This window comes from Ascochyta rabiei, chromosome 7 (genome assembly GCF_004011695.2).
Source record: "Ascochyta rabiei chromosome 7, complete sequence".
Lineage (NCBI taxonomy): Eukaryota > Fungi > Ascomycota > Dothideomycetes > Pleosporales > Didymellaceae > Ascochyta > Ascochyta rabiei.
The window spans coordinates 4,439-31,492 of NC_082411.1; the positions used below are offsets into that span (position 1 = coordinate 4,439).

General features: G+C 44.6%; 2 protein-coding genes across 2 annotated transcripts, besides 30 other annotated features; one reads left to right on the forward strand and one right to left on the reverse strand.

Moving 5' to 3' along the window:
- Positions 1-586: part of a dispersed repeat that runs on past the window's edge.
- A 188-nt stretch (positions 587-774) lies between these two features.
- Positions 775-7,947: a mobile genetic element.
- Positions 1,604-1,632: a tandem repeat.
- Positions 5,909-6,721, forward strand: EKO05_0004591 (uncharacterized protein; the record flags this gene model as incomplete). The annotated part of the gene is made up of 1 exon (XM_038945613.1): positions 5,909-6,721. The coding sequence occupies one exon, from the start codon at positions 5,909-5,911 to the stop codon at positions 6,719-6,721; it is 813 nt and encodes a 270-aa protein (XP_038799147.1).
- Positions 7,948-8,174: 227 nt separating the features above from the next.
- Positions 8,175-8,360: a mobile genetic element.
- A 426-nt stretch (positions 8,361-8,786) lies between these two features.
- Positions 8,787-8,818: a tandem repeat.
- Positions 8,819-9,722: a mobile genetic element.
- A 47-nt stretch (positions 9,723-9,769) lies between these two features.
- Positions 9,770-14,861: a mobile genetic element.
- Positions 9,938-10,051: a tandem repeat.
- Positions 10,100-10,134: a tandem repeat.
- Positions 10,747-10,853: a tandem repeat.
- Positions 12,198-12,233: a tandem repeat.
- Positions 14,862-14,876: 15 nt separating the features above from the next.
- Positions 14,877-15,190: a mobile genetic element.
- Positions 15,191-15,319: 129 nt separating this feature from the next.
- Positions 15,320-15,786: a dispersed repeat.
- Positions 15,787-15,892: 106 nt separating this feature from the next.
- Positions 15,893-17,817: a mobile genetic element.
- Positions 16,717-16,745: a tandem repeat.
- Positions 17,818-18,241: a mobile genetic element.
- Positions 18,166-18,476: a mobile genetic element.
- Positions 18,172-18,476: a mobile genetic element.
- Positions 18,175-18,485: a mobile genetic element.
- Positions 18,220-18,440: a mobile genetic element.
- Positions 18,243-18,897: a dispersed repeat.
- Positions 18,312-18,956: a mobile genetic element.
- Positions 18,523-18,785: a mobile genetic element.
- Positions 18,526-18,782: a mobile genetic element.
- A 138-nt stretch (positions 18,957-19,094) lies between the features above and the next one.
- Positions 19,095-19,649: a mobile genetic element.
- Positions 19,650-19,651: 2 nt separating this feature from the next.
- Positions 19,652-24,888: a mobile genetic element.
- Positions 20,810-20,896: a tandem repeat.
- A 3-nt stretch (positions 24,889-24,891) lies between the features above and the next one.
- Positions 24,892-25,004: a dispersed repeat.
- A 1-nt stretch (position 25,005) lies between these two features.
- Positions 25,006-25,054: a dispersed repeat.
- Positions 25,055-25,777: 723 nt separating this feature from the next.
- On the reverse strand, positions 25,778-26,482 carry EKO05_0004592 (uncharacterized protein; the record flags this gene model as incomplete). The annotated part of the gene is made up of 1 exon (XM_038945615.1): positions 25,778-26,482. The coding sequence occupies one exon, from the start codon at positions 26,480-26,482 to the stop codon at positions 25,778-25,780; it is 705 nt and encodes a 234-aa protein (XP_038799149.1).
- A 215-nt stretch (positions 26,483-26,697) lies between these two features.
- Positions 26,698-27,054: part of a mobile genetic element that runs on past the window's edge.

Consider the following 27,054-nt stretch of genomic DNA (forward strand, 5'->3'; position numbering starts at 1 on the left):
TCTCCCATCCACTATCCTGCTGGCTCTTCTACCTATTGCGCATGTCTTTCTTAACTACTCTACTATCTATCTAAATTTACTTTGTCCTGACTCTTACTTTCTTTAATACGCACGGCTGCTTTTGGATGGGGACTTACTTGGTTTGGTCTGCTCTCTCCGGATTGTGGGCTCTTCCTGGATCGGGGGCTCTTCTTAAATGATCGGCTTACTACTTGGGGGCACTGATGTGGACTCCCTTAGCTTGCAGGGACCACTTTCAGGCCACTTTGGGGGACTACTTTAGACCACTTAGGGTGGCGCACTACTTGGCGCGCTACTTAGGGAACCACGTGGGGAACTACTTGGGAACCACTTAGATTAGGGGACCCACTTGGGTTGGACGTGCCACTCGGGTGGGGCAACCACTTGGGTTGACGCACTACTTGTGGAACTACTTGGGAACCACGCGGGTTTGTGCTGACTACGCGGCTTGATGCTGACCATGTAACTATGTGGATTAATGCTTACTGCGCAGGTTGATGCTTACTACGCGGGTTAATGCTGACTATGCGGGTTGGTGCTGACTACGTGGATTGGGGGATCCGCATGGGTTGGGGGCTCTACTTGGGTCGGGGGCTCTACTTAGGTTGGGGGCTCTACTTGGGTCGGGGGCTCTACTTGGGTTAGGGATCCGCATGGGTTGGGGGCTCTACTTGGGTGGGGGTTCTACTTGAGTTGGGGGATCCGCATGGGTTGGGGGCTCTACTTGGGTTAGAGGGCTCTACTTGGGTTGGTGGGTATCACTCGGTTGGCAGGTATCACTCAGGTTGTGGGGACTACTTTGGTCGGTGGCTCTTCTCTGGGCGTTTCTTTCTACGTCTCTGAAGTGTCTGTGTTGCTATTTGGCTGTTTTGCACTTTCTGACTTGTGATCACTGTGCAGTCGCAAGTTAGCCTACAGCACGTTTCTCCTGACTTCTTCTGACCTAAGGTTTCGGGTTACGGTTATATTAAACACATTCTTTCTAGTCTGCTAAATACGACTGCACATGCCCTCCTCCCAAGCATATAGGAAACGACACATCTGGCTCGCGTCTCTCTGGCCCATCTTGATCTTCAATCCGAGCCACTTGTAAAGCCGGAGCTCATCGCTACCGTGCACAATCGCGGCGTCTTGCATCTGCTGCTCCAGCCATGGCGTGCACATCAGTGGCTGGCAGGCAAGCAGCGCAGCTACTGCTCTCTGGAGCACTCTATCGTACTGGCAAGGCACATGCATCCCTTATGTCTTAAACGCACCCTGTATGCTTGTTTCCTCCTACTTGTTGCAGATGGCTTAGGGCGCCCAGCAGTAAAAACACCGCGCATACTTCTTCCACTTTACTTGGTGCATAGATTTCACCTTAGACTCTATTAATGTCATCTGCGCTCCGCTGGCCTTTGAACAGTCCTTCCAGTCGTGGCGCGCCAGGTCAGCCTGAGTGGCCATGCAGATGGCGCACGCATTGCTCCAGCGCTGGAAGTGCTGCTCTAGCCGCTCCAGGTTATATACTTTTTGTTCCGTCCTTCGCCGTTGCCAGATCTTAACCCTCTGCTCTTTAACGACTATAGCTCGCTCTATACATCTGCGCTGCTCCTCTGCTGCCACTGCTGCAGTGTCGGCCTGCGTCTCCTCTGGCTCTTCCTGCTCTTCTTTAACGGCTTGTCGCTTGGTACTACTGGGGTGTCGCTCGCATAGATCACACTTTGACTCTCCTATCTCGTATTGCTGCCTGTTCTGTCTGCCGTCTATGTGCTTGTCTATCGCGATTCGCCGACAGGATTTGACTGTCATGAACTCCTTTGCAGGTCGCTCCAGCTTGTAGCCGAGCGCCTTCTCTACCCTCCCCTCTTTCGTTACATAGCACGCTCTCATAATAATAGACTTGCTGTCGAGCCCTGTTCGTCCCGCCCGGCCGCTCTCTTGCACATATTGGAGCAGCAGGGGACACATGGCAACGTGGATCACCACCCAGACGCCTGCAGCGTCGAGCCCAAGACCTAGCATGTTCGTGGCTGTACAAAGCTTCTCTATGCCTAGGGTGAAGCTTCGCACCATGCGTGCCTTTTCCTCGTCTGAGCCCATCTGACGGTAGTATGCAGAGCACTGCAGAAGCTTCGCAAGCCGTTTCGTCTCGTCCACAGTTGGACAATAGACGATGATCTGCGCCTTAGGTCCGTACCTACTCCTCTTCGCAGCCACGAGCTTAATAAGTACTTTTTCTAGCGTGCCACGTGTGTACTCTAGCACCTGGTACGCAATGTTCGTTCGCGTGGTGCGTTCATCGCGGCATATGGTTACGGTCTAGGCATCGAGCCCTGCAGTGTGCAAGAAGGCGGGCTGCAGCGTGGGCGGCAAGGTTGCAGTCAGGTAGACAACCTGTGTGCCCTTCTCCGTCATCTCCACCATCTTGAGGAGGTCTGGCCGCCAGTCCTGTGTCGACTCCAGCAGCACGTGGCACTCGTCTATCACGATACGATCTAGCTGATGGAGCATGCGCTTTTCGTTAATAAACCTGCTGAACGCCTTCGTGACTGCGCTCTTAGGCGTTACTAGCACAATACGAGCCCAGTACGGCGGTCTTCTTCCATCCCACTTCGCGCAGGGGATGCCGAGCTGGTCGCAGCGATCTTGCAGATCGTCTCGCAAGGCATTCAACGGAGCCACGACCACGGAGACGCCGCCTGGCGAGACAGACGCGGGCAGCATGAACAGCATACTCTTGCCGGTGCCGGTAGCTATAACAACTAGCACGCGCAGCCGTCGCTGCATCACAGCCTCAAGGCTTTCTTCTTGCTTGCCACGATACTCGGCGTCCGGCCGTCCAGCGAGTCGCCTGAACTCTGCCTTGAGGTCCACCATCGCGAGCGACGACCAGCGCTGGAGCGCCTGCTTCTCTTGCTGCGCTACTATCTCCGCGCGAACACCAGGGTGCATGCGGCTGTCCTCCCAGGCGGATGCAAACTCCAGCACGCGATGCCAGTCCATGCTCACCCGCCGGAACTCCTCCCGCTCAGCCATGGTCTGAAAGGGAGACTCCATTATAGAGCGGCCGTAGTTGCCCTCCTCTGTTTTAAGGCTGTGGCCGGACTGCAACGCTTGCGCGTTGCTCTTTGCCGGCGCTTTGTTCTAGTAGAGCACTTCCAACCAGTCGCGTGCTTGTCCATCTCTTGCCAGCTCTCGGTGGATGGCTGGGTAGGCATGCCGCCAGGCGCGGGTGCCGAGAGCGGTGTTTATGTACTGAAAGGTCTGCTTGCGCAGGACACGGCGTATGCGATCGGTGCCCCAGTACCTGTCTGGGTTAGCGGATTGTGCCTTCTTACGGTCGGCTTTGCCGTACTTGTCTCTGTCGTCGCTCTCTTTGCTATTGCTCTCGTCGCCCCACTGCTCCTCCGGCTCTGGCTCCCAGATGAAAGCGGTAGGGCGGGCAACGCTATTGTGCAGCATCTGGAGATCATCTATAAACGGTCGACCGAGCCTGAGGAAGTACACCACCAGCTCACCCACCTCCTGGGGAACATAGCGGTGGATCGTCTTGACACGCTTGCTAAAGCTATACCCTTGTGGTACGTGGTGGTGAAGGATACTAGGCCACCCTCTACAACACCCCCGATACCCTACCCCGTCTGCACTGTTCTCGCACTGTATCGAGGTAAATCTCTGTCCCGCGACCAGGCCCGCCGCCAGACATGTGAACAAGCGTGAAGAGGCCTTCTTTAAACCGACGCACTCCTTTCATGTACCTAGCTACAGCGTCATCGCGCCATAGCGTCCGTTCCGGCCGTTGTGTGCTATCTATCCCACAAATGAATCTCTCCCTTAGCGGAGCCTCGTCCAACACCCGGTCTAGAAGCCAGTCTTGCCATCTATCTAGCTGGTTGTCAGGGTGCTTCAGAAAGCTCCAGCCCGTAGCCAGCTTGGCTGGCTGATCGACGAGTTTGTCCACAGACACCTCTGGAAGCGGGGTGGTCCCGGGTCGCACGCAACCCCTTTTGTCTAGATCTAAGAGTAGGACGTCCTTAAATAGCTGCAACCGCACCGTCTCGCAGAGTCCCTTCACCATCAACCGGAGATTGGCTAGTGAAAAGCTCTGCTTGTCAATGAGAAGCCGATCTCTATCCCACGACACGATACCGGGAGTATTACGTTGCTTTGCCTGTGTTCTAGCTAGCGTACGCAAGCGGAGCATTCGATTCATAGGACTGGGTGTGCCTTTGAAGTCGGACAGCGTTATAAACCGTTCAGACATGTCTTTAACTAGCTTATACGCAGTAGGTGCTGTACAAGGGTCTTTCTGAAGCGCTTTATCTCGCTGGCAGCGGGCATGATGCACTACGAGCGCTTTCAAGGTAGTAATTAAAGCAGACAGCGTTGGCGAGAACTCGTGCGCCGGAACCCACCCACCGCCATGGTGATCAGGCTTGAGGCCGAGGACAGCCACTCCGCTCAGCAGTGCGCTCTCGTGCTCGTCGCCAGTCAGGCTGTGGTTGAGCAAGGCGATCCAAAAGCGCAGGCATCGCTCTTCTAGTTTCTCTTTCTTCGCAGCGTTGTCTGAGCGGGCTATTTGCTGGAGTGACACTAAGAGGGCGTCTTGCGTGCTGGTAAGTTTGTATGGCGGCTGCTCGACCTGGTCATATGTGCGCCACAGGTAGCAGAGGATGCTTACCAGCTTCTGGCTGTACTTCTTGATTGTACCGACTCGATGCCTAGCGTAGAAGGGCCGCTTGTTCGATTCTGCGCCCGCCTTACGTCGCTCAATAATCTCCAGTGCGAGTCTGCCGACAACCTTAGCTTGGCTGCTATCGAACGCTTTTTGTATCAGCCGCTCCATAGCTTTGCAAACATCGCGTAAGCCTGTGTTGTCAAACGCTACTTCTTCCTTCCCACGCGCGTCTACCTCCCCACCAGCTAGCTGTTTAGCGCGCAGAAGTGCCGCCCTTGGGATACCTTGTAGGTGCGGGACCTATTCTGTGAGCTCTAGCCACGGATCAGCCTGCGAACGGATGCCCTCTTTAATCTTATCCTGCGCTGCTGCTGCCTTACGCTCTTCTCGCTGATGCTGGCGATCTGCCTTCACTCTCTGGGAGATGTCTGCTAGAGTCGCAGCTCCAACGCTCGTCTCGACTGCAACATACGCCGGCCAGCCAACAGCTCTAAACAAGCGCTGGCAGGATTGGCTGTCTCGCCATACTCGGTTGCGCAAGTGCTTGCTCTTTTGCCTTATATCTCCCCCTTGCTTTTGTTTGTTCACCTAGCCATGCTTATCCTTGCAATGTTTCTGCATGCCCTGCAGCGAGATGCAGGTATACTAACAACGCTCCAACAAGCATACCAGCCCGTCTTCTCGGCTTTTTAGACCAAAGACGGGCTCCTTAGCCGGCCTTGGTACACGCACGTCTCCTGGACTCTACGCAAGGTTTGGTAGCGCGCGTACAGCTGCTGCCAGGCTCTTGCGCGTAGCGACTGTGACCTTGGGATGGCGCTCTTTGAGGTGCGTAACGATCTGCGCTGGTGGAATAGCAGTGGCACATGGTTTACAAACTACGACTTAAAGTTCAGGCCGGTGTTTAAACAGCTGCGCAAATAGTTCTATAGTGTAAGGAGCAGAAGGGACACAAGTAGGCGCTATGCAACACGTCTGTTAGCCTAGTGTTTGCTATCCCCTGGCATATTAATTGACAGACTGTGTATCGATCTTGCTTTTGGTTTGATTGCGCTCCTAGCTCCGCTAACGCTGGTTGGTGAGGGCGTCGTGGTACATCCGTGCGCGGCCTGACTTTCGGTGCCGTGGTGTGACTGCGTCAGAACCTCAACAACACCCAACCCCCTTTCTGCACAACCTTCGTCTGAACTTCTGCTTGTAACCTCATTCGTAGTACACAAGTTGATAATGCACTGGTTGGCAGCATTAGACAGCGCTGCAGAGCGGTTTGATGGCGGTTGTCGGAGCTTTCCTCTGGCCAGCGAAGCTGACTTCGTTCGCAACTACGCGTACGAGCCGCCGAATGAGGACTACGAGAAGCTCTTCTTCTGCCGAGCGACCATCTCACGCTCGCAGCGTGATCCAGGTGCTCGTCCGCACAGCGCAGGATGGCTGATCCCTACCCGTGACGATGCCAGCGTCTGCAAGCCTGTCTTCATTGCCTACTCCGTCTTGTCAGCGATCTGGCTTCTGCGCGAGACGCTCGCCGACGACGTCCTGCCTGACAATATCTGGGATCGTCTGGTCTGCGCGGCCGAGTCGCTTGCGGAGGACGGGATGGAAGAGCCGCCGTCTGCGCAGAAGCCCTTTGCTTCCCCTTCACAACAGGCCTCTGCTCCACCCCTGCAACAAAAGAAGCGGCCACACCTATCTGCGCCGGCCCCTACACTAAAGCGCGCTCAAACAACCACTGATGAGACACATCCAGCCAGCCCTCAGCTGTTACAGCCTAGCGAACCAGATGAGCAGCTGAAAGACTCCCCTCTGCACATCACTACCATCTCCAACAACAACCGCTGTGTGGAGCAAAAACGCAGCAGGACACTTGCTACTTCGCGTGCGAAGAAGCGGCTTGCCCTTGGTCTGGTAGCACCTGGCGACAAGGCTCCTCTTCCAGAGCAGGCTGCCTACACCTCTATTGTGCAAAAGGACAAGTCTGTCGTCGCCTGGATCATCAAGCAGCCGGTCTCTGATGACACGGACTTCTACAGCTCCACTTAAACTCCCTACCTCACGGCCTGCACCCTTCTAGAGAAAGCGCGCGTGCTTGGAAACCAGTCCTCTTGGTACTACGCTGCCCAGTTCCTGCAGGCTTGGCGAGAACGTGGCTCACCCTTCAGAGGTGGCGGCGAGCTCGCTGGCAGCCAGAGCAGGACCGGTGCGGGAGCTAAGCGCTTGCAGCTGCTGAGTGTGCGCAACAATGCTGACAGGGATTTCTGCTTTGCCTGGAACATGTGCACATGTTACGAAGCAGAGCTAGCAGCTGTCTATATCGAGTCTTGATGGGCGTCAGCTCTCCTAGGTTAAGCATACTCTAACAAGATAGCGCAGATCCGGCATAACAACTTTGTATCTAGCAACAACAGGACGCGAAATTAATACAGAAAGGGACAGATCTGCACAGAGGCAGTTGCAGCGCTAGTAGAGTTAGTTAGTCCCAACGCTACTAAGAAGGACAAGCAGGTGTTTAGACGACGGTTAGGCCAAGCCATGCGCTGGTACTCCATTAGTCAGGAGCTAGGCTGGGGCATTCTGACCCTGATACCACACAACGAGATTGCGAATTGCTGGATAGAACGCACCCTCTGTGTAGGCCAGCTACATGTCTGGATTAAGCTACTTAAGAAGGAGTGTCTAGACATTTGTGCAGCTAGCAAGGCACTTAAGAACTGGTTAGGGCTAGAGGGAATTGCTAGCGGGCCCATCAACGAGAAGAAAACGCTGAGCATTGAGGCGGAGGCGCCAGCAACCATCTACGAGGTGGAAGAGATTTAAGACAGCAAAGACGACGAAACTGACAACAGCGTTAACGACAGCACCAGAGAGCAAAGTCATGCTTCGCTGAAGAGTCCTACGCCAGCTCCGCGGTTGCGTCAGCTAACTTTGCTTGAATTGTTCCATCCTGTAGAGTAGATGTTACCTGCGCTTAACTCTGAACATTGTGCTACATACCTTATCAATACTGCCCTATAACATTGCGAACATTAATATTGAAACATCTACTATATTCCACTCACGTACCGTATGCTCGATTCTTCTAGAAATTCAACATACAATTGGGACGCACTTTGTACACGTTCCGCAATTGTTGCAGCAATATTTGACTTCAGGAACAGCGAACAAATTCACGCTAAAAAAGCGAACAAATACAGTTGAGTGTCTGTGCTCACGCTAAAATTTACATAGGCAAAGCGAACAAATACACTGTCTTTGTTCGTATAATCACTGGGAGGGCTTCTGCTAAACAGAGGCTATAGACTCTCTCCTGCACTTAGTTAACTTCTACTCTAACCCTTCTAAGAAAGAGCAGGATCTGTTTTAGGCGTAGCTTACTAGAGTATTTAAGTAGTATAGGGTGGCTAAAGGCCTAGGCTAGGGCGTGCTTCTAGTTATGCTAGACAACGCTATACTAAAGACTTAGATTAAGCATAAGATCTACTCCTAGGGCGTTAACGTCTTTATTAAGCTAGTTAGGAAGAAGCATCTAGATGTCTGTCTTACAGCTAAGTAATTTAATAAATAGTTAGGCCTAAAGGGTATTATGGGAGGCAAGATTAAGGGGAAGAAGACGCTAAGAATTAAGGTTAAGGCTCTAGAGACAACTTATAAGGTAGAGGAGATTAAGGACAGTAAAGACAACAGCAAGGAAGAAGAAGAGGAAGCAGACAGGCGCGTTAAGATTACGTAGTTGCAGGTTCAGCGCTTTAAGAGTGCGCTAGTAGCGCCTCTATGCTAGATAATGCTGCCTAAGTTATTTAAAGCTATATAGCATAAACGTTAGTGTATTATATTAAGTTGTAGTAGGTAGCGCTTGTTGTATGTTATAGTAACTGCAAACCACTAACCTTACTACCTCTACCTGCAACGTTATCTGCTTTTTCTATCTACGCAGTAGTTAGGCAGCAATTCTAAAAAGCGCAAAATGTGCGCAGGGCTTAGCTGCACCTTTTGGCTGGGTCGTATCTAGCCAGTGGCGTAGCGCTGGGGTCTTCTTCTATTGTTAAAGCGGTAAATAAATTAGGGTTGCCCCGCCCTACAAACTAAAAGAACCAGGCTAGCAAATAAATAATATAATTTAATTTAATTTAATTTAATTTATAAGTTTAACGTCCTGTGTAAGTCTAAGACTATATAAGACAAGAGCAGTTAAGCTACTCTATTAATTTAAGGAGCGTGATTGTAAAAGGAGGTAGTAAATATAGGTTCAGAGTCCTGTAGAAAGAGCCTATGCTCTAGGAGGTTAACAGCATTTTTTAGGTGTCTGTTGTTTATTGTAGGTACTACTTGCGGGTGCCTACCCTAGTGTCTAAAATAAAAGCTAGAGTAGCTAGGATTCACTAGGTTGTGTGTAGTAGTAGTTGCATTAAAAGTTGTTGTTCTTGTAGGCTGTCCTGCATTACTTTTCTTACTTATTTATACTCTTTACAGCTAAGTAGAAGGTGTTGTGTTGTTTATGTGTAGCTGCAGATATATCTATTACTATCTACCTTCTGTATATTGTAGAGGTATGCTTTATTATATCTATGTCCTAGTTTTAGTTGGTAGTAGGCACTTACTACCTCTTATTTGGTGTTTTTAGGTAGTTTTATCGTATTTGTTAGTCCTAGCTAGTATTTTGCTGTGTAGGTGTCTGCTTTCCTTAGGATTACTTTAGCTGTGTAGGTAACTAGTTTGTAATCCCATTTGTCTGTTGTTATAGCCTTTACTTAAATTCTAGTTATAGCAATGCTTGTGGCGTTAGAGGTAGGCCTCTTTTTTGTTGCTTCTTTTGCTAGAAGGTCTGCTTTCTTGTTTCCTGCAATGTCTTAGTGGCCAGGGGTCCATTTAAGGCTTATTGTGGCTCCTTTATCTTTAATAATTTTAGCTACCTTTATGCAGCGTATTTGCTAAGCTTGTCCAGGCTTGTTTAAGGGGGTTTTTAGTCTTAGGATAGCTGCCTAGTTATCTGCAAAGACTTGGATGTCTTGTCCTGTAGTAGCTATAGTAGCTGTAATTTTAAGGCAAATAAATATATTAGGGTCTAATTTAAAAACTACTAGCTGCTAGAAGTAACCCTAACCCTAACTTGCGTCTAGTCTAGAACCTAACTCCTACTCTAACCACCCCTCTAATATCTGCTTAGCTTCTACCTTTACTATATGTGCTCCTTATTAGCCCTTCTTACTTTCTTCTACTGTTTGTTGCCCCTGTTTATTATCTGCTTACCCTAAATACCAGTAACCCTAACCCTAACTTGCGTCTAGGCCTAACCACAACTCTACTACCCTAACTTCTGTTCTGCCCTAAACCTAACTCTACTACACTTAACCTACGTCCTAGCCTAAACCTAACTTAGCTGCACTGCTTCTATAAATTGTGAACTAAAAACTGTTTTATTAGCTACCACTACGCCTACTACTTCTACTCTGCTATTAACTGCGTAATCTAACAAAACTCCCCTACTAACCTGTTGCTTTAAAACACTCTAACGCCTGTTCACGCTCTAAATGCTTAATTAATTTTTCTATAAAACTCGCATTAACGCCCTGCTCTACTAACTAGCCAATCTACTACTCTGTTACGCCCTCCCCACCCCCGTACACTAATCCTAACAACCCTGCCACTAACACCCCTTAGTATTAATAATCCCTTCTGTCTGCCCTCTAATACTGTCTATGTCTATTATCTTCCTATTAGTTGCACACCTCCTGTAGTACTCTACACTAAAAACAACCTACATACTCCTTAAACTACATCTTCTCCTCTACTGCCTTAATTATCTCCTTAGCCTGCTAGCTCTCTAGCCTCTAACACTGCTGCACGTTGTGCTTGCTCTATCTGTTGCCTACTACCTTACATATCCTACACTGCTTTGTCTACTATACTAACTGCCTGCGCAACTACTCTATATTAGTAAACTCTTACTACTGCTGCTGTATTAACGTCTGTTACAGGCTACGTTGTGCTTACTGCTGCTGCTTAAACACCTACTATGCCTCCTCTTACTCTGCCTTAACTGTGTCTGTATCCTCTTTATTACTAATACCTCCCTTACCTTCCTCTTCCCCCTCTTCCCCTTCTTTCTCCGTCTCCTCCTTGTCTTCTTCCTTACTGTCTGCTCCTCTGCACACGTTGCACTTCTCCTCTCCCTCTTTACACACTACCTGCTCTTTCTCTTACCTATCTAAATACCTGTCTAACACTACCTACCTGCATGTTGCTGTCTTGTCTATGCCTTCCACGTACGCTTACACTAACTGCTGTTCTACCTCTACCTACTAGTCCTTAGCTACCTGCTGCTTACCTTCCTGCATAATTATAATTACCTTACTACGTAACCTATTGCGTCCTGTATACCTGCTTTCCTATATAAAATCTAATATAGTAAACAGCTAATTAATATGTATAATATACTAGATATTAGGTATATCTATACCTATCCCTAACGCGCTAGTTGCTATAATTACCTACTTCTTACCTGCAGTAAATTCTTCTAATATGCTTACTTTGCCTACAGCCTTATAATAGTATGCGTAACAGCCTAACTACTTTACTAACACCTTAACCTTTAGCACTAAATTACTGTAAACTACAACCTTACCTCCTATCTTGTGCTTGCGCAACTTCTGCTGCACTATGCCTAACACTATCTCTTCTACTTCCTTCTTCTTTACTGCCTTGCCTACCCTAATTACGCAGTACGCCACGTTCGCCCTTATAGTGTCTGCCTAGAACAAATTAACCTAATCTTACTTAACGTACATCTGCTAGAACAACTTGTCCTTCTTACTTAGTAGCAATATTACTGTTAACATTACTATCTGCGTCTTAGTAGCTGCTAACTTGCCTAGCTTCTGCATCTCCTTGCAGAAATTTTACTAGCAGTTTAACATAATATAACACTTATTAATTATAATCTAGTCTAACTACTGCGTTGCTTGCAACTAGTTTAAAAATGTTACAAACTCTTCCCTAACTGCTAACTTAGGCGTTACTAACATAACTGCAGCTACGTCTAGCAGGCAATAACTGTTCTACTTAGCGCACAATATACCTAACTTCCTGTATTACTGTATTATATCTCCTTATAACGCAATTAACAGCACTATAACTACTATTATACTACCCTGCTTAGCTTATACTAGTAATATAAACAACATACACTTACCTACCCCTATTAGCAGTACAGCCACTATATAACTCTTACTAGTAATAATAGCGTTAATAGCCTCTTTCTGCACGCTGCGAAACTTAGCTACCTTGCCTATTATCTGCTATATCTGCGCGGCTATGTCTATCTTCCTTAACTAGCCCTACTAATCCATCCTTGCCTTGTCTGCCTTGCTCTTAAACAGGGCCTGCTTGCGCTTCTTGCACCTATTGTTATTGTTGTCTACGCCTGCTTAGAACATTAAAAACTAGTGCTAATCTGTGCTTAACATACAGAACTACTGCTGCCTATCTATAACTACCCCTACCTGTTCTATAATACCTTATGTGTATATTATCTCTGTAATATGTACTATATACTCTGCCTACATATCTATAATAGCTAACTACGTGTTCTCCTCGTCCTACGCCTTGTTCTTGTCTCCCTTGTCTACTTAGAACGCAGTAGACCTACGCAAAAACTACTAGCTAATACTAATAGTAATATTACAATACGCTAGGATAGTTAATTCTAACCCTAGTCTAATCCTGCTCTTGCGCTTTAACGCCTCTTAGAACTAGTTGCTTGTCTACTTACAGCTGCTTAGGTTAGCTAGCCACATATGCAATAAAATCACCTCCTTCTCCTACACTATTACCTCTAACTACTACTAGAATAGTAACACTAACCACATGTAGTACACTAACAGCTTGCCTACCTTACGCAGTAAGTACTAGTAGATATTCTTAACGTTGCTGCTTACGCTGTATCCCTTATAGTACTACGTTATAAACACAACTATACTGTTCTTAATAAATATGTTGCAGTGCCCGCCCTTAGCAGTGTTACTGTGCTAGATGCTTATTATCTCTAGGCCTCTTACTAGCTATCTGCCTGCCATATGCATTAACATAATTAACTTCTCCTAGAACGCTACTACTTAATCTATGTACTGCTCTACCTTCTGCGTGTTAATGCCTAAATAGGCCCCCTGCTTTATGAACCAGTCCCAGATAGCAGCGTCCTACCCTACCTGCTAGAACAACTACCCCTCTCTATTAACAGGGATGCAGGTGCGCTAGTCCTTTAAAAAATTCTACCTAGGCTGCTTGTTAGTTAGGTTGTTGCGTAAACAGTCCTATAGTACGCTAGAGATAGGCTTAGTAGCCCTGCTGTTGCTAAACAACAACTTGTCTATTAATAACTACTAGCTCTCTGTTGCTAATCTGTGTACTATGCTGCAGAACTGTGCTATACTAAACTGCAAGCTCTTATATAATAACTTGTCCTAGCTAACCTACTTAACGTGCCTGCGTAATGTTATGTTATAATAGATCTTTAAACTATACGTCTGTAGATCTAGCATCTACTATATTAGGCTGTAGCTGCTACGCACTATAAACTAGTCTATTATCTCCTACATAAACTGCAAACATCCTTTACACTAGCGTTAGGGCAAGCTACTATTGCTCTTATACGCGCTGTTGCTGTTAAAATTATCTAGCTTGTCTCCCTCCTTATTATTAGCTGTGCCTAATAACTCTAACGCCTACTACATAACTATAAACTGCGCCACCTTAATAACAGCTAAATAAATAGGCAGATACTGCTTAGCGCCCTTCTAACTATTCTTCTTAACGCCTAATATAGCTAACATGTACACTAACGCGCTGTTATACTCCCTATAGGTAATCTTCTAGCTTATTAATATAATATAAAACTCTAAACACACCTACTAGATACTTAACAACTTAGTTAGCTTAATAATAGTGTTAGTAGTTATATTTCTATCTGTCTCTATCTTATTAATGCCCTTATTAACATTGTCTGCTATGCCCTCCTTAACGTTGTCTGCTATGCCCTCCTCGCCGTCGTCTACGTCCATCTCTTCCCCTTCTCCTTCCTCTTTATTGTCTGCCCCCCCTTCTGCAATCCTTTCTACCTCTTCTACTAACGCCTTCTACATGTCTTACTGCTAGCGTATAAACTCGTACGTAGGGCTCTTCTATATATACTTGCGCTAGGTACATATAAAAAACATAACTATCTACTGCTATAGCTGTATATGCTTAATAATTAACTACTTATCTATATACAGCTACAACAGCTAGTACTACATCTAGTGCTTCTCTATCTAGATAGCCTCTAGCTGTATAAACACGCTAATGCGGTAGATAACAGACACTTAACTAAACTGCGCTAATCCCTCTATTGCTGCCTACATAGCTGCCTCCACAGGCTTAGCCTACTGCTCCTGCCTAGGATTAGGCTCTACTATAGGTTTATTAATGCACACTAACAACTTAGGCTGCTCTATGCCTACTAGATACAGCAACTACTACATCTACTCTAGCTACAGGTTCACCTTATCTTGCTTGCCCTCCTAGATAGTGTTTTACTGCTGCGTTTTAATGCTAGCCTATACTTAAGATTTCTGCTTACCTACCTACGCCTACGCTGCGTTGCCGCTAATAGGCACCGCCTCTAGTGTGTTGCTAGTAGGCTGCTGGACCTAGAAATACTATAACCCCTAGCCCTGCACTAACAACTGCTAGCAATGCACCCTCTTAGAATACCTGTCAACGCGCTCCTATATCGTCTTCTGCTGCACCTCGCTTAGGTGTCTGCCTTTCTCTGCTAGCAACTACTTATAGGTATCCTGCTAATAGTTCTTTATTACGCGTTTGCTTTAGAATATCTAGTAGTAATAGTTAGGGTCTAATTAATATAACATCCTGTCTGTGTACACAGGCAACAGATAGATAGGCTTAATAACCTAGCTAGGTACCTCTAGCTCGCTGGCGTACTAGATTAAACTAGCCTAGTTGCCTACTTCCTCTGCTATAGCTTTAGCTTACTTATGCTAGGTAGGGTGCGTGCGCTGCACATGGCTTTTAATCTAGCTAGGCAAAATGCTGTGCCTACACGCTTTGTACACAGCTAACGCGTACTTAACTATATGCTTAAAATGCTTACTTATAATACTACTCTCTACTATAATAACTGCTTAACAATAGTATATAGGTAAATAACTGTCTAGATATAGCTGTATTTAACTACAGACTGTATGCTATCTATAGCGCTGTTAACGCGTCTTCCTATAGATTTAACGCAGCTGCGTATATAGGTAACGTTAGTAATTACTAGTTATAATCTTAGAACGCCTCTAAACCTAGTTGTGTGGGTTGTTGCAACCCTATAAACCTTACCCTAACCTTAAACACAAAACACTAACCTTATTAACTACATAGGTTCTAGGGCTGTAAATTAGATATAATATGTAACTTAGTGCGCTAATTAACATACTTAAGTTTTAGACAAATTAGCCTTAGGGAACCTAATAACACTAGCCTCTAAATGTAACAACATAGAGCCTGTATTCTTAGAAATACGCCTGCGCCCTGAATATCTCAGCCCTAATAAAAAGGATCCCTTAACAACATTCAGGGCTCCATGTCGTTACCGCCCTGGGATAGGGACTTACTTAGTTTGGTCTGCTCTCTCTAGATTGTAGGCCCTTCCTAGATCAGGGGCTCTTCTTAAATAATTGGCTCTTACTACTTAGGGGCACTGATGTGGACTCCCTTAGCTTGCAGGGACCACTTTTAGGCCACTTAGGGGGACTACTTTTAGACTACTTAGGGTGGCGCACTACTTGGCGCGCTACTTAGGGAACCACACAGGGAACTACTTAGGAACTACTTAGATTAGGGGACCTACTTAGGTTGGACGTGCTACTTAGGTAGGGCAACCACTTAGGTTAACGCACTACTTGTAGAACTACTTAGGGAACTATGTAGGTTTGTGCTGACTACGCAGCTTAATGCTAACTATGTAACTGTGTAGATTAATGCTTACTACGCAGGTTAATGCTTACTACGCAGGTTAATGCTAACTATGCGGGTTAGTGCTAACTACGTAGATTAGGGGATCCGCATAGGTTAGGGGCTCTACTTAGGTTAGGGGATCTGCATAGGTTAGGGGCTCTACTTAGGTTAGGGGCTCTACTTAGGTTAGGGGCTCTACTTAGGTTAGGGGGCTCTACTTAGGTTAGCGGGTATCACTTAGGTTGTAGGGACTACTTTAGTTAGTAGCCCTTCTCTAGGCGTTTCTTTCTATATCTCTAAAGTGTCTGTGTTGCTATTTAGCTGTTTTGTACTTTCTAACTTGTAATTACTATACAGTCGCAAGTCAGCCTATAGTACAATTCTCCTAACTTCTCCTAACCTAAGGTTTTAGGTTACAGTTATATTAAACATATTCTTTCTAGTCTACTAAATACAACTACATATACCCCTCCTCCTAAGCATATAGGAAATAACACATCTAGCTTATATCTCTCTAGCCTATCTTAATCTTTAATCTAAGCTACTTATAAAGCTAGAGCTTATTACTACTATGTATAATTGCAGCGTCTTATATCTACTACTCTAGCTATAGCGTGCACATTAGTAGCTAGCAGGTAAGCAGCGCAGCTACTGCTCTCTAGAGCACTCTATTGTACTAGTAAGGCACATGCATCTCTTATATCTTAAACGCACCCTATATGCTTGTTTCCTCCTACTTATTATAGATAGCTTAGGGCGCCTAGCAGTAAAAACACTGCGCACTCTTCTTCTACTTTACTTAGTGTATTAATTTCACCTTAGACTCTATTAATGTTATCTGCGCTCTGCTAGCCTTTAAACAGTCCTTCTAGTTATAGCGCGCTAGGTTAGCCTAAGTAGCTATGCAGATAGCGCACGTATTACTCTAGCGCTAGAAGTGCTACTCTATCTGCTCTAGGTTATATACTTTTTGTTCTGTCCTTTACTATTACTAGATCTTAACCTTCTACTCTTTAATAACTATAGCTCGCTCTAGATATCTGCGCTGTTCCTCTGCTGCTACTGCTGCAGTGTCGGCCTGCGTCTCCTCTAGCTCTTTCTGCTCTTCTTTAACAGCTTGTTACTTAGTACTACTAGGGTGTCGCTTATATAGATTATACTTTAACTCTCCTATCTTATATTACTACCTATTCTGTCTACTGTCTATATGCTTATCTATTGTAATTTACTAATAGGATTTAACTATTATAAACTCTTTTACAGGTTACTCTAGCTTATAGCTAAGCGCCTTCTCTACCTTCCCCTCTTTTGTTATATAGCACGCTCTTATAACAATAGATTTGCTATTAAGCCCTATTTGTTCTGCCTAGCTGCTCTCTTGTATATATTAGAGCAGCAGGGAACACATAGCAACGTAGATTACTACCTAGACGCCTGCAGCGTTAAGCCTAAGACCTAGTATGTTTATAGCTGTGTAAAGCTTCTCTATGTCTAGGGTAAAGCTTTGCAATATGCGTGCCTTTTCCTTATTTAAGCCTATCTAGTAGTAGTATATAGAGCACTGCAGAAGCTTTACAAGCTGTTTTATCTTATCTACAGTTAGATAATAGACAATAATCTGCGCCTTAGGTCTATACCTACTCCTCTTTACAGCTATAAGCTTAATAAGTACTTTTTCTAGCGTACTATATGTGTACTCTAGCACCTAGTATATAATATTTGTTTATATAGTGCGTTTATTGCAGTATATAGTTATAGTCTAGGTATTAAGCCCTATAGTGTGTAAGAAGGCAGGCTACAGCGTAGTTAGTAAGGTTATAGTTAGGTAAACAACCTATATACCCTTCTCTATTATCTCTACTATCTTAAAGAGGTCTAGCTGCTAGTCCTGTGTTAAGTCTAGTAGTATATAGCACTCGTCTATTATAATACAATCTAGCTAATAGAGTATGCACTTTTTATTAATAAACCTGCTAAATACCTTTATAACTATGCTCTTAGGTGTTACTAGTATAATACAAGCCTAGTATAGCAGTCTTCTTCTATCCTACTTTGCGCAGGGGATACTAAGCTAGTTGCAGTAATCTTGCAGATTGTCTTGCAAGGCATTTAACAGAGCTACAACTACAGAGACACTGCCTAACGTGTTTCACCAGTAAGCGGCCAACACCAGTATCCGGCCAACCCCACCAAAACGCGTCAAACTTCTTTCATCCCAACTGTGATGGCTCAACTACAACGTACTTAAGCCTCCCTTACAGAGGGTAGATGCCTTCTTGCTGCCTCTGCCGTTAAATTAGGACGCGTTCAGTCAAAAAATAGGGCTGCTTTGCTCTACCAGGTGCCTCGTACAACGCTCTGCCGCCGCCTCTAGGGCATTAAGTCAAAAGACGCAACAACGTCTGTTAACCTTAAGCTTAGCCCTGTTAAAGAGCAGTCCCTTATTCAGTAGATCTTAGACCTTAATTATTGTGGATTTCCACCCTAGATTATTGATGTGCGACAAATAGCAGACACTCTCCTCGCTGCCCACAGCCAAAATCCTCCTCCTCCTTCGCTAGGCAAGAACTGGGTAGCACGCTTTATTAAGCGCCAGCCAGAACTCCAGACAAAGTGGAATAGGAAATTCCATTCACAAAGGGCACGCTGTGAAGATCCTGTCAGGATTAGCGCGTGGTTCAGGCTGGTAGAGGAGACACGCCTTACATATGGGATACCTAATAAGGACATCTACAACTTTAATAAGACTGGATTTATAATAGGTGTTGCCTTAACGTCTAAGGTTGTTACTAGCTCTGACACAGTTAGACGCGCTACTGTTGTTTAGCCAGGCAATTGCGAGTAGGTGACAATAATTAAGTGTGTTAACGCGTTAGGTTGGTCTATCCCACCCTTCCTTATACTAGCAGGGAAGCTCTACCAGGCCAGCTGGTATCAAGACCTCCCACCTGACTGGACTGTTGCTGTTAGTGACAACGGCTGGACAACAGATGAGCTAGGCCTTGACTGGGTGAAGCACTTCAATAGGCACACACAGACTCGCTTATCAGGTGCTCGTCAGCTACTCATCCTTAACGGTCACAGCAGCCATGCTACACCTGAGTTTGATTAGTACTGTAAGGACAACATAATTATTACCCTCTGTATGCCTCCTTACACCTCACACCTTCTCTAGCCACTAGACGTTGGCTGCTACTCTCCTCTTAAGGTGGTGTATAGACATAAGGTGTCTAAGCTTGCCTGCTAAAGCATCTTCTATGTTAACAAGCTTGACTTCCTATAGATGTACCTGAGGATTAGACCAACTGCTCTATTAGAGAGCAATATTAAGGCTGGATTTCAAGCAACAGGGCTTATCCCATTTAATCTAGAGCGTGTCCTGTCATGCCTCACTGTTATTAGAACACCATCACCACCAGGGACAGCAGCAGGACCAGCAGGGCCGTGGACAGCAGAGACACCACGTACAGTTAACCAGCTTCAGCAGCAAGCTCGCCTTGTACAAGATCTCCTTAAGCGTCAGTTACAGAGTCTAACTAGTCAAGCTATATCCTAGCTTATTAAGGGTTGTTAGCTTGCAATACAGTTAGCAACAATCTTAACTTAGAAGAATACTAAGCTACGTGCTTTAAATTAACGCTAGTAATATAAGTGTTAAAAGCGTAGACAGTATATAGCACGTAGGGGAGCTCTACAGGTTAAGGAAGCTCAATTACTAGTCTTACAGGCTGATAATGTGGTTAAGGAGGAGGCCCAGGTTGACGCTGCCCTACAGCGTCAGCGAGCACTACTAACGTGTAGCAAATGCTACGTGCAAGGCCACAACAGGACTTAATGTAGAGCTATCTAATCTATCATGCTTTAAAACCTTACTTAATTCGACTGCGTGGTTGTGGAGTAATTGCACGCCAAGTTAGGCTGGTTTTGGTGGGGTTGGCCGGATACTGGTGTTGGCCGCTTACTGGTGAAACACGTTAGTAAGATAGATATAGGCAGCATAAATAGCATACTCTTACTAGTGCTAGTAGCTATAACAACTAGTACGCGCAGCTATTGCTGCATTATAGCCTTAAGGCTTTCTTCTTACTTACTATAATACTTAGCGTCTAGCTGTCTAGCAAGTTACCTAAACTCTGCCTTAAGGTCTACTATTGCAAGCAACAACTAGCACTAGAGCGCCTACTTCTCTTACTGCGCTACTATCTCTACGCAGACACTAGGGTGCATACAGCTGTCCTCTTAGGCAGATGTAAACTCTAGCACGCAATACTAGTCTATACTTACCTGCTAGAACTCTACCTACTTAGCTATAGTCTAAAAGGGAGACTCTATTATAGAGCAGCTGTAGTTGCCCTTCTCTATTTTAAGGCTGTAGCTAGACTACAACGCTTACGCATTGCTCTTTACTAGTGCTTTGTTCTAGTAAAGCACTTCTAACTAGTTGCGTGCTTGTCTATCTCTTACTAGCTCTTAGTAGATAGCTAGGTAGGTATACTGCTAGGTGTAGGTGCTAAGAGCAGCGTTTATATACTAGAAGGTCTACTTATACAGGATACAGCGTATATAATTAGTGCCCTAGTACCTATCTAGGTTAGCTAATTATACCTTCTTATAGTTAGCTTTGCTATACTTGTCTCTGTTATTACTCTCTTTGCTATTGCTCTTGTTGCCCTACTGCTCCTCTAGCTCTAGCTCCTAGATAAAAGCGGTAGGGCGGTTAACGCTATTGTGTAGCATCTAGAGATTATCTATAAACAGTTAACTAAGCCTAAGGAAGTACACTACTAGCTTACCTACCTCCTAGGGAATATAGTAGTAGATTATCTTAACACGCTTGCTAAAGCTATACCCCTTATAATACGTAGTAGTAAAGGATACTAGGCCACCCTCTATAAACACCCTCTAATACTCTACCGTGTCTGCACTGTTCTTATACTGTATTAAGGTAATCTCTATCCTATAACTAGGCCTACTGCTAGACATATAAATAAGCGTAAAGAGGCCTTCTTTAAACTAACAAACTCCTTTTATATACCTAGCTACAGCGTTATTGCGCTATAGTGTCTGTTCTAGCTATTATATACTATCTATCCTACAAATAAACCTCTCCCTTAGCAGAGCCTCCTCTAACACCTAGTCTAGAAGCTAGTCTTGCTATCTATCTAGCTGGTTGTTAAGGTGCTTTAGAAAGCTCTAGCCTGTAGCTAGCTTAGCTAGCTAATTAATAAGTTTGTCTACAGACACCTCTAGAAGCAGGGTGGTCCTAGGTTGCACGTAACCCCTTTTGTCTAGATCTAAGAGTAGGACGTCCTTAAATAGCTGCAACTGCACCATCTTACAGAGTCCCTTTACTATTAACTGGAGAATAGCTAGCCAAAAGCTCTACTTGTTAATAAGAAGCTAGTCTCTATTCTATAACATAATACTAGGAGTATTATATTACTTTACCTGTGTTCTAGCTAGCGTACGTAAGCAGAGCATTTAATCTATAGGACTAGGTGTGCCTTTAAAGTTAGACAGCGTTATAAACTGTTTAGACATGTCTTTAACTAGCTTATACGCAGTAGGTGCTATACTAGAGTCTTTCTAAAGCGCTTTATCTTGCTAGCAGTAGGCATAATGCACTATAAGTGCTTTTAAGGTAGTAATTAAAGTAGATAGCGTTAGCAAGAACTTATGCGCTAGAACCTACCTACTACTATAGTAATTAGGCTTAAGGCTAAGGACAGCTACTCTGCTTAGCAGTACATTCTTGTACTTATTGCTAGTAAGGCTGTAGTTAAGTAAGGCAATCTAAAAGCGCAGATATTACTTTTCTAGTTTCTCCTTCTTTGCAGCGTTGTTTAAGCAGGCTATTTGCTAGAGTAACACTAAGAGGGCGTCTTGCGTGCTAGTAAGTTTATATAGCAGCTGCTTAACCTAGTTATATATGCGCTACAGGTAGTAGAGGATACTTACTAGCTTCTAGCTGTACTTCTTAATTATACTAACTTAATACCTAGCGTAAAAGGGCTGCTTGTTTAATTCTGCGCCTACCTTATATTAATTAGTAATATGTAGTATAAGTCTGCTAACAACCTTAGCTTAGCTGCTATTAAACGCTTTTTATATTAGCTACCCTATAGCTTTGTAAATATTGCGTAAGCCTATGTTATTAAACGCTATATCTTCCTTCCTAAACACATCTACCTCCCTACTAGCTAGCTGTTTAGCGCGCAGAAGTGCTGCCCTTAGGATACCTTATAGGTGCAGGACCTATTCTATAAGCTCTAGCTACAGATTAGCCTGCAAACAGATACCCTCTTTAATCTTATCCTGCGCTGCTGCTGCCTTACACTCTTCTTACTAATGCTAGTAATCTACCTTTACTCTGTAGGAGATATCTGCTAGATTTACACCTCGAACGCTTGTCTTAACTACAACATATACTAGCTAGCTAACAGCTCTAAACAAGTGCTAGCAGGATTAGCTGTCTTGCTATACTTAGTTGCGTAAGTGCTTACTCTTTTACCTTATATCTCCTCCTTACTTTTATTTGTTTACCTAGCTATGCTTATCCTTATAATATTTCTGTATACTCTGTAGCAAAATACAGGTATACTAATAACGCTCTAATAAGCATACTAGCCTGTCTTCTTAGCTTTTTAGACTAAAGATAGGCTTCTTAGCCAGCCTTAGTATATATACGTCTTCTAGACTCTACGTAAGGTTTAGTAGTACGTGTACAGCTACTGCTAGGCTCTTACGCGTAGTAACTGTAACCTTAGAATAGCACTCTTTAAGGTGTGTAACAATCTGTGCTAGTAGAATAGTAGTAGTATATAGTTTACAAACTATAACTTAAAGTTTAGGCTAGTATTTAAACAGCTGCGTAAATACTTCTATAGTGTAAAAAGTAGAAGGGACATAAGTAGGCGCTATACAACACGTCTGTTAGCCTAGTATTTATAACCTCCTAGCATATTAATTAACAGATTGTTTATTAACCTTATTTTAATTTAATTGCGCTCCTAGCTTTGCTAATACTGGTTAGTAAGGGTGTTGTAGTATATCTGTGCGTAGCCTAACTTTTAGTGCTGCAGTATAAACGTGTTAGAACCTTAACAACACCTAACCCTCTTTCTACACAGCCTTTGTCTAAACTTCTGCTTATAACCTTACTTACAGTACATAAGTTAATAATACAATAGTTAGCAGCATTAGACAGCGCTGCAGAGCAGTTTAATAGCAGTTATTAGAGCTTTCCTCTAGCTAGTAAAGCTAACTTTGTTCGCAACTACGCGTATAAGCCGCCAAATAAGGACTATAAGAAGCTCTTCTTCTGCTAAGTAACTATCTTACACTTGTAGTATAATCTAGGTGCTTATCTACATAGCATAGGATAGCTAATCCCTACCTGTAACAATGCTAGTAGCTATAAGCCTGTCTTTATTACCTACTCTGTCTTATTAGCAATCTAGCTTCTGCGTAAGATGCTTACTAACAACATCCTACCTAACAATATCTAGGATTGTCTAGTCTGTGCGGCTAAGTTGCTTACAGAGGATAGGATAGAAAAGCTACTATCTGCGTAGAAGCCCTTTGCTTCCCCTTTACAACAGGCCTCTGCTCTACCCCTATAATAAAAGAAGTAGCTTCACCTATCTGCACTAGCCCCTACACTAAAGCGCGCTTAAATAACTACTAATAAGATACATTTAGCTAGCCCTTAGCTATTACAGCCTAGCAGACTAGATAAATAGCTAAAAGACTCCCCTCTGCACATTACTACTATCTCTAATAATAACTGCTGTGCAGAGTAAAAACGCAGTAGGACACTTACCACTTTGCGTGCGAAGAAGCAGCTTACCCTTAGTCTTATAGCACCTAGCAACAAGGCTCCTCTTCTAGAGTAGGCTGCCTACACCTCTATTGTGCAAAAGGATAAGTCTGTTATTACCTAGATTATTAAGTAGCTAGTCTCTAATAACACAGACTTCTATAGCTCTACCTAGACTCCCTACCTTATAGCCTGCACCTTTCTAGAGAAAGCACACGTACTTAGAAACTAGTCCTCTTAGTACTATGCTGCCTAGTTCCTGCAGGCTTAGTAAGAACGTGGCTTACCCTTTAGAGGTAGCAGCAAGCTTACTAGCAGCTAGAGCAGGACTAGTGCAGGAGCTAAGCGCTTACAGCTGCTAAGTGTGCGTAATAATACTAATAGGGATTTCTACTTTGCCTAGAATATATGCACGTATTATAAAGGAGAGCTAGTAGCTGTCTATATTAAGTCTTAATAGGCGTTAGCTCTCCTAGGTTAAGTATACTCTAATAAGATCGCAGATCTAGCATAATAACTTTATATCTAGTAATAACAGAACGCAAAATTAATATAGAAAAGGACAAATCTGCACAGAGGCAGTTGCAGCGCTAGTAGAGTTAGTTAGTCCTAACGCTACTAAGAAGGACAAGTAGGTGTTTAGACAACGGTTAGGCCAAGCTATACACTAGTACTCTATTAGTTAGAAGCTAGGCTAGGGTATTCTAACCCTAATACTACACAATAAGATTGTAAATTGCTAGATAGAACGCACCTCTTGTGTAGGCTAGCTGCATGTCTAGATTAAGCTACTTAAGAAGGAGTGTCTAGACATTTATGCAGCTAGCAAGGCACTTAAGAACTAGTTAGGGCTAGAGGGAATTGCTGGCGGGCCTATTAACAAGAAGAAAACGCTAAGTATTAAGGTAGAGGCGCTAGCAACTATCTATAAGGTTAAAGAGATTTAAGACAGTAAAGATAATAAAACTAATAACAGCGTTAATAACAGTATTAGAGAGTAAAGTTATGCTTTGCTAAAGAGTCCTACGCTAGCTCTGCAGTTACGTTAGCTAACTTTGCTTAAATTATTCTATCCTATAGAGTAGATTAACTCTAAACATTATGCTATATACCTTATTAATACTGCCCTAACGTTATAACATTATAAATATTAATATCTAAACTTTATCTATATTCTACTTACGTACTGTATACTTAATTCTTCTATAAATTTAATATATAATTAGGACGCACTTTCTACACGTTCGGTAAGCGTTACAGTAATATTTAACTTTAGGAACAGCAAATAAATTTATGCTTAAAAAGTAAACAAATACAGTTAAGTGTCTGTGCTTACGCTAAAATTTACATAGGCAAAGCAAACAAATACACTGTCTTTGTTTGTATAATCACTGGGAGGTCTCTCTCTTCGCCCTCTTGTAGCTCGCTGTCTGCTATTTTGTGCACTCCTCTTTCGAATCTATCAGTTCACCAGATTGCTACTTTTATGCTTGTGAAGTATGCCTTACACTTAGCCATAGTCTACACTCTAAATCTCATGGTCCAATGATGTGATGCCTTAAATTGACACATGCCCAATGTGGTTGTTCAAGAAGTCTTCTCTCAGCTCAGATCTGTGTGCATCTAATCTTTGTAATACCACCCAGTATCTTGTATGCTCTTCTTCTAGTACAGATTTAAGCACATGTTGGGCACTTGTGCTGCGTTTGCGACACATCTGTTGAACATTTGCTATCATGGGCGACACATTTGCTGCAGCGTGTATAATAATCGCTGCTGTTAATTATACATTAGAATAGATTGTGGTATACTATTTTGTTGCACAATTGTTCTAGCGGCTCGACTGCGTAGAGATACCGCCGCGACCAATGACTATGGCTTGCTTGATGGCCTTGAGCTCTTCGGCTGAGACCTCCTCATAGAACTCCTTATCAAGCAACATCCTATAATTATCAAGGGCCTAGAGAAGATTGTCGCGGTTGCGGAAAGCATCGTTGCACAGCTCCTTAGCTTCATCAAGGAGCGTCTTCGCCGTATCGCGATACTTTGGGGCTTTGATGCAGTCTCATTGCTTGTAACATTTGGTAGGCGGACCGCCGGAAATCTTCAACGCGGTAAGTTTTCCTCGCGTGATTCGACCAAGGCCAAACTTGTACTCCAGGGTCAGACAGTTGCCGATTGCTGATATTTAAGCTTTTGACTACTTCCTACAGCTGAAATGAATCGACTCGGTCGCTCCAATCCAACATCCCGCCGCTCTATCCCCGCCCGTCTTCTCCGCCTCAAAGCATCGCTATCTTGTCATCCTCGCTCTCTCTATGACGCGGCTCATGAAACCGAGGCCTTTCATTGACAACCTCCTGCCATACCTCCCGCCCCTTCCTCCCCACCGGCAGCTCCGCCTTTGTCCTCTTTGCCAATGCTAACATATCCTCATCGCCGATAGCGTTCGGACCCAGCCATGTCCACATACCCTCGTACACGCTCACAACGAATTTGAACGCAACAAGCTTGCGCAATTGGCACTCTGGGTGATGCGCCGTTGCGTCCCGAAGGGCGTGCCATCCCGTGTTCTGCCAGGGCCCGTCATAATCGTCGAGCAGCTCGATCACGGCTTCGATGACTGCATTGCGGAAGGGGACCGCACGAGCGCCGAGGGAGAGGCCGTGAGCATAGGCACAAAAGAGCGTGTAGAATTCTCGTTGGCGGTCGTGGTGGTTGCCAGTAGTGTGGCGGGTGTACAAGTTGTTGGATAGGCGCCAGAGGTTGTAGATGCGTGAGCCTGTCGAGGGCGCGGTGACTACGCTGTGCTCGTGCAGATAGATATCTGGGATAGCGTCTTGGTCATGGCGAGCTCCACGGGACAGAGGGTGGGGTGGTTTTTCAATCTCTGGTCTTCCTCTTATGCCACGGTAGCGAGGTGCAGGCGCGTCGTACTCAAAGTCTTGCCTCCTTTCAATATCGTCGTCGTAGCAGGTTGTCCACATTTTGCAGAAGGTTTCGCAAAGTTCTGTTATGGTGATCATGGAAAAAGGAACTGCTAGGTAGAGCGCCGGTAATTGCACTTATATATTTAGCGATATCTGGTAGTGTGGTAGTCAACTGTGCAAACCAAGGTTGATCACAACCCGTACCTAAGTACGGAGAGCGGCTACGACTCTTTAAGCAAGCACTTTCTCCTAATCAGATGATCTTGAACCCTTACCGTGTCCGTGCGCGTGATGCCCAGATTCGCATGACGCCCCACCAACACCAAATACACCAATCTTTGACACGTCACAACACAACCAATATAGATCTAATTTAATCAGCAATAGAAGCAATTAAATTCTTAAAACTAGGAGAGGATTTTTTGTAAAACAAAGTTGCAGCTAGATTTAGTGTTAATAGATTAACGTTAGCTTAGAGACACTAAAGCCTTTAGGTATTATACGCAACTAAGATTATTAAATAACAACAACTTAACCTATAATAAGAGATAGAGCTAGTAAAGTATATAGAATTACTTACTAGCTGTTACTTACCTCCTATATAAGAGATAATACAAAATTTCGCGTTA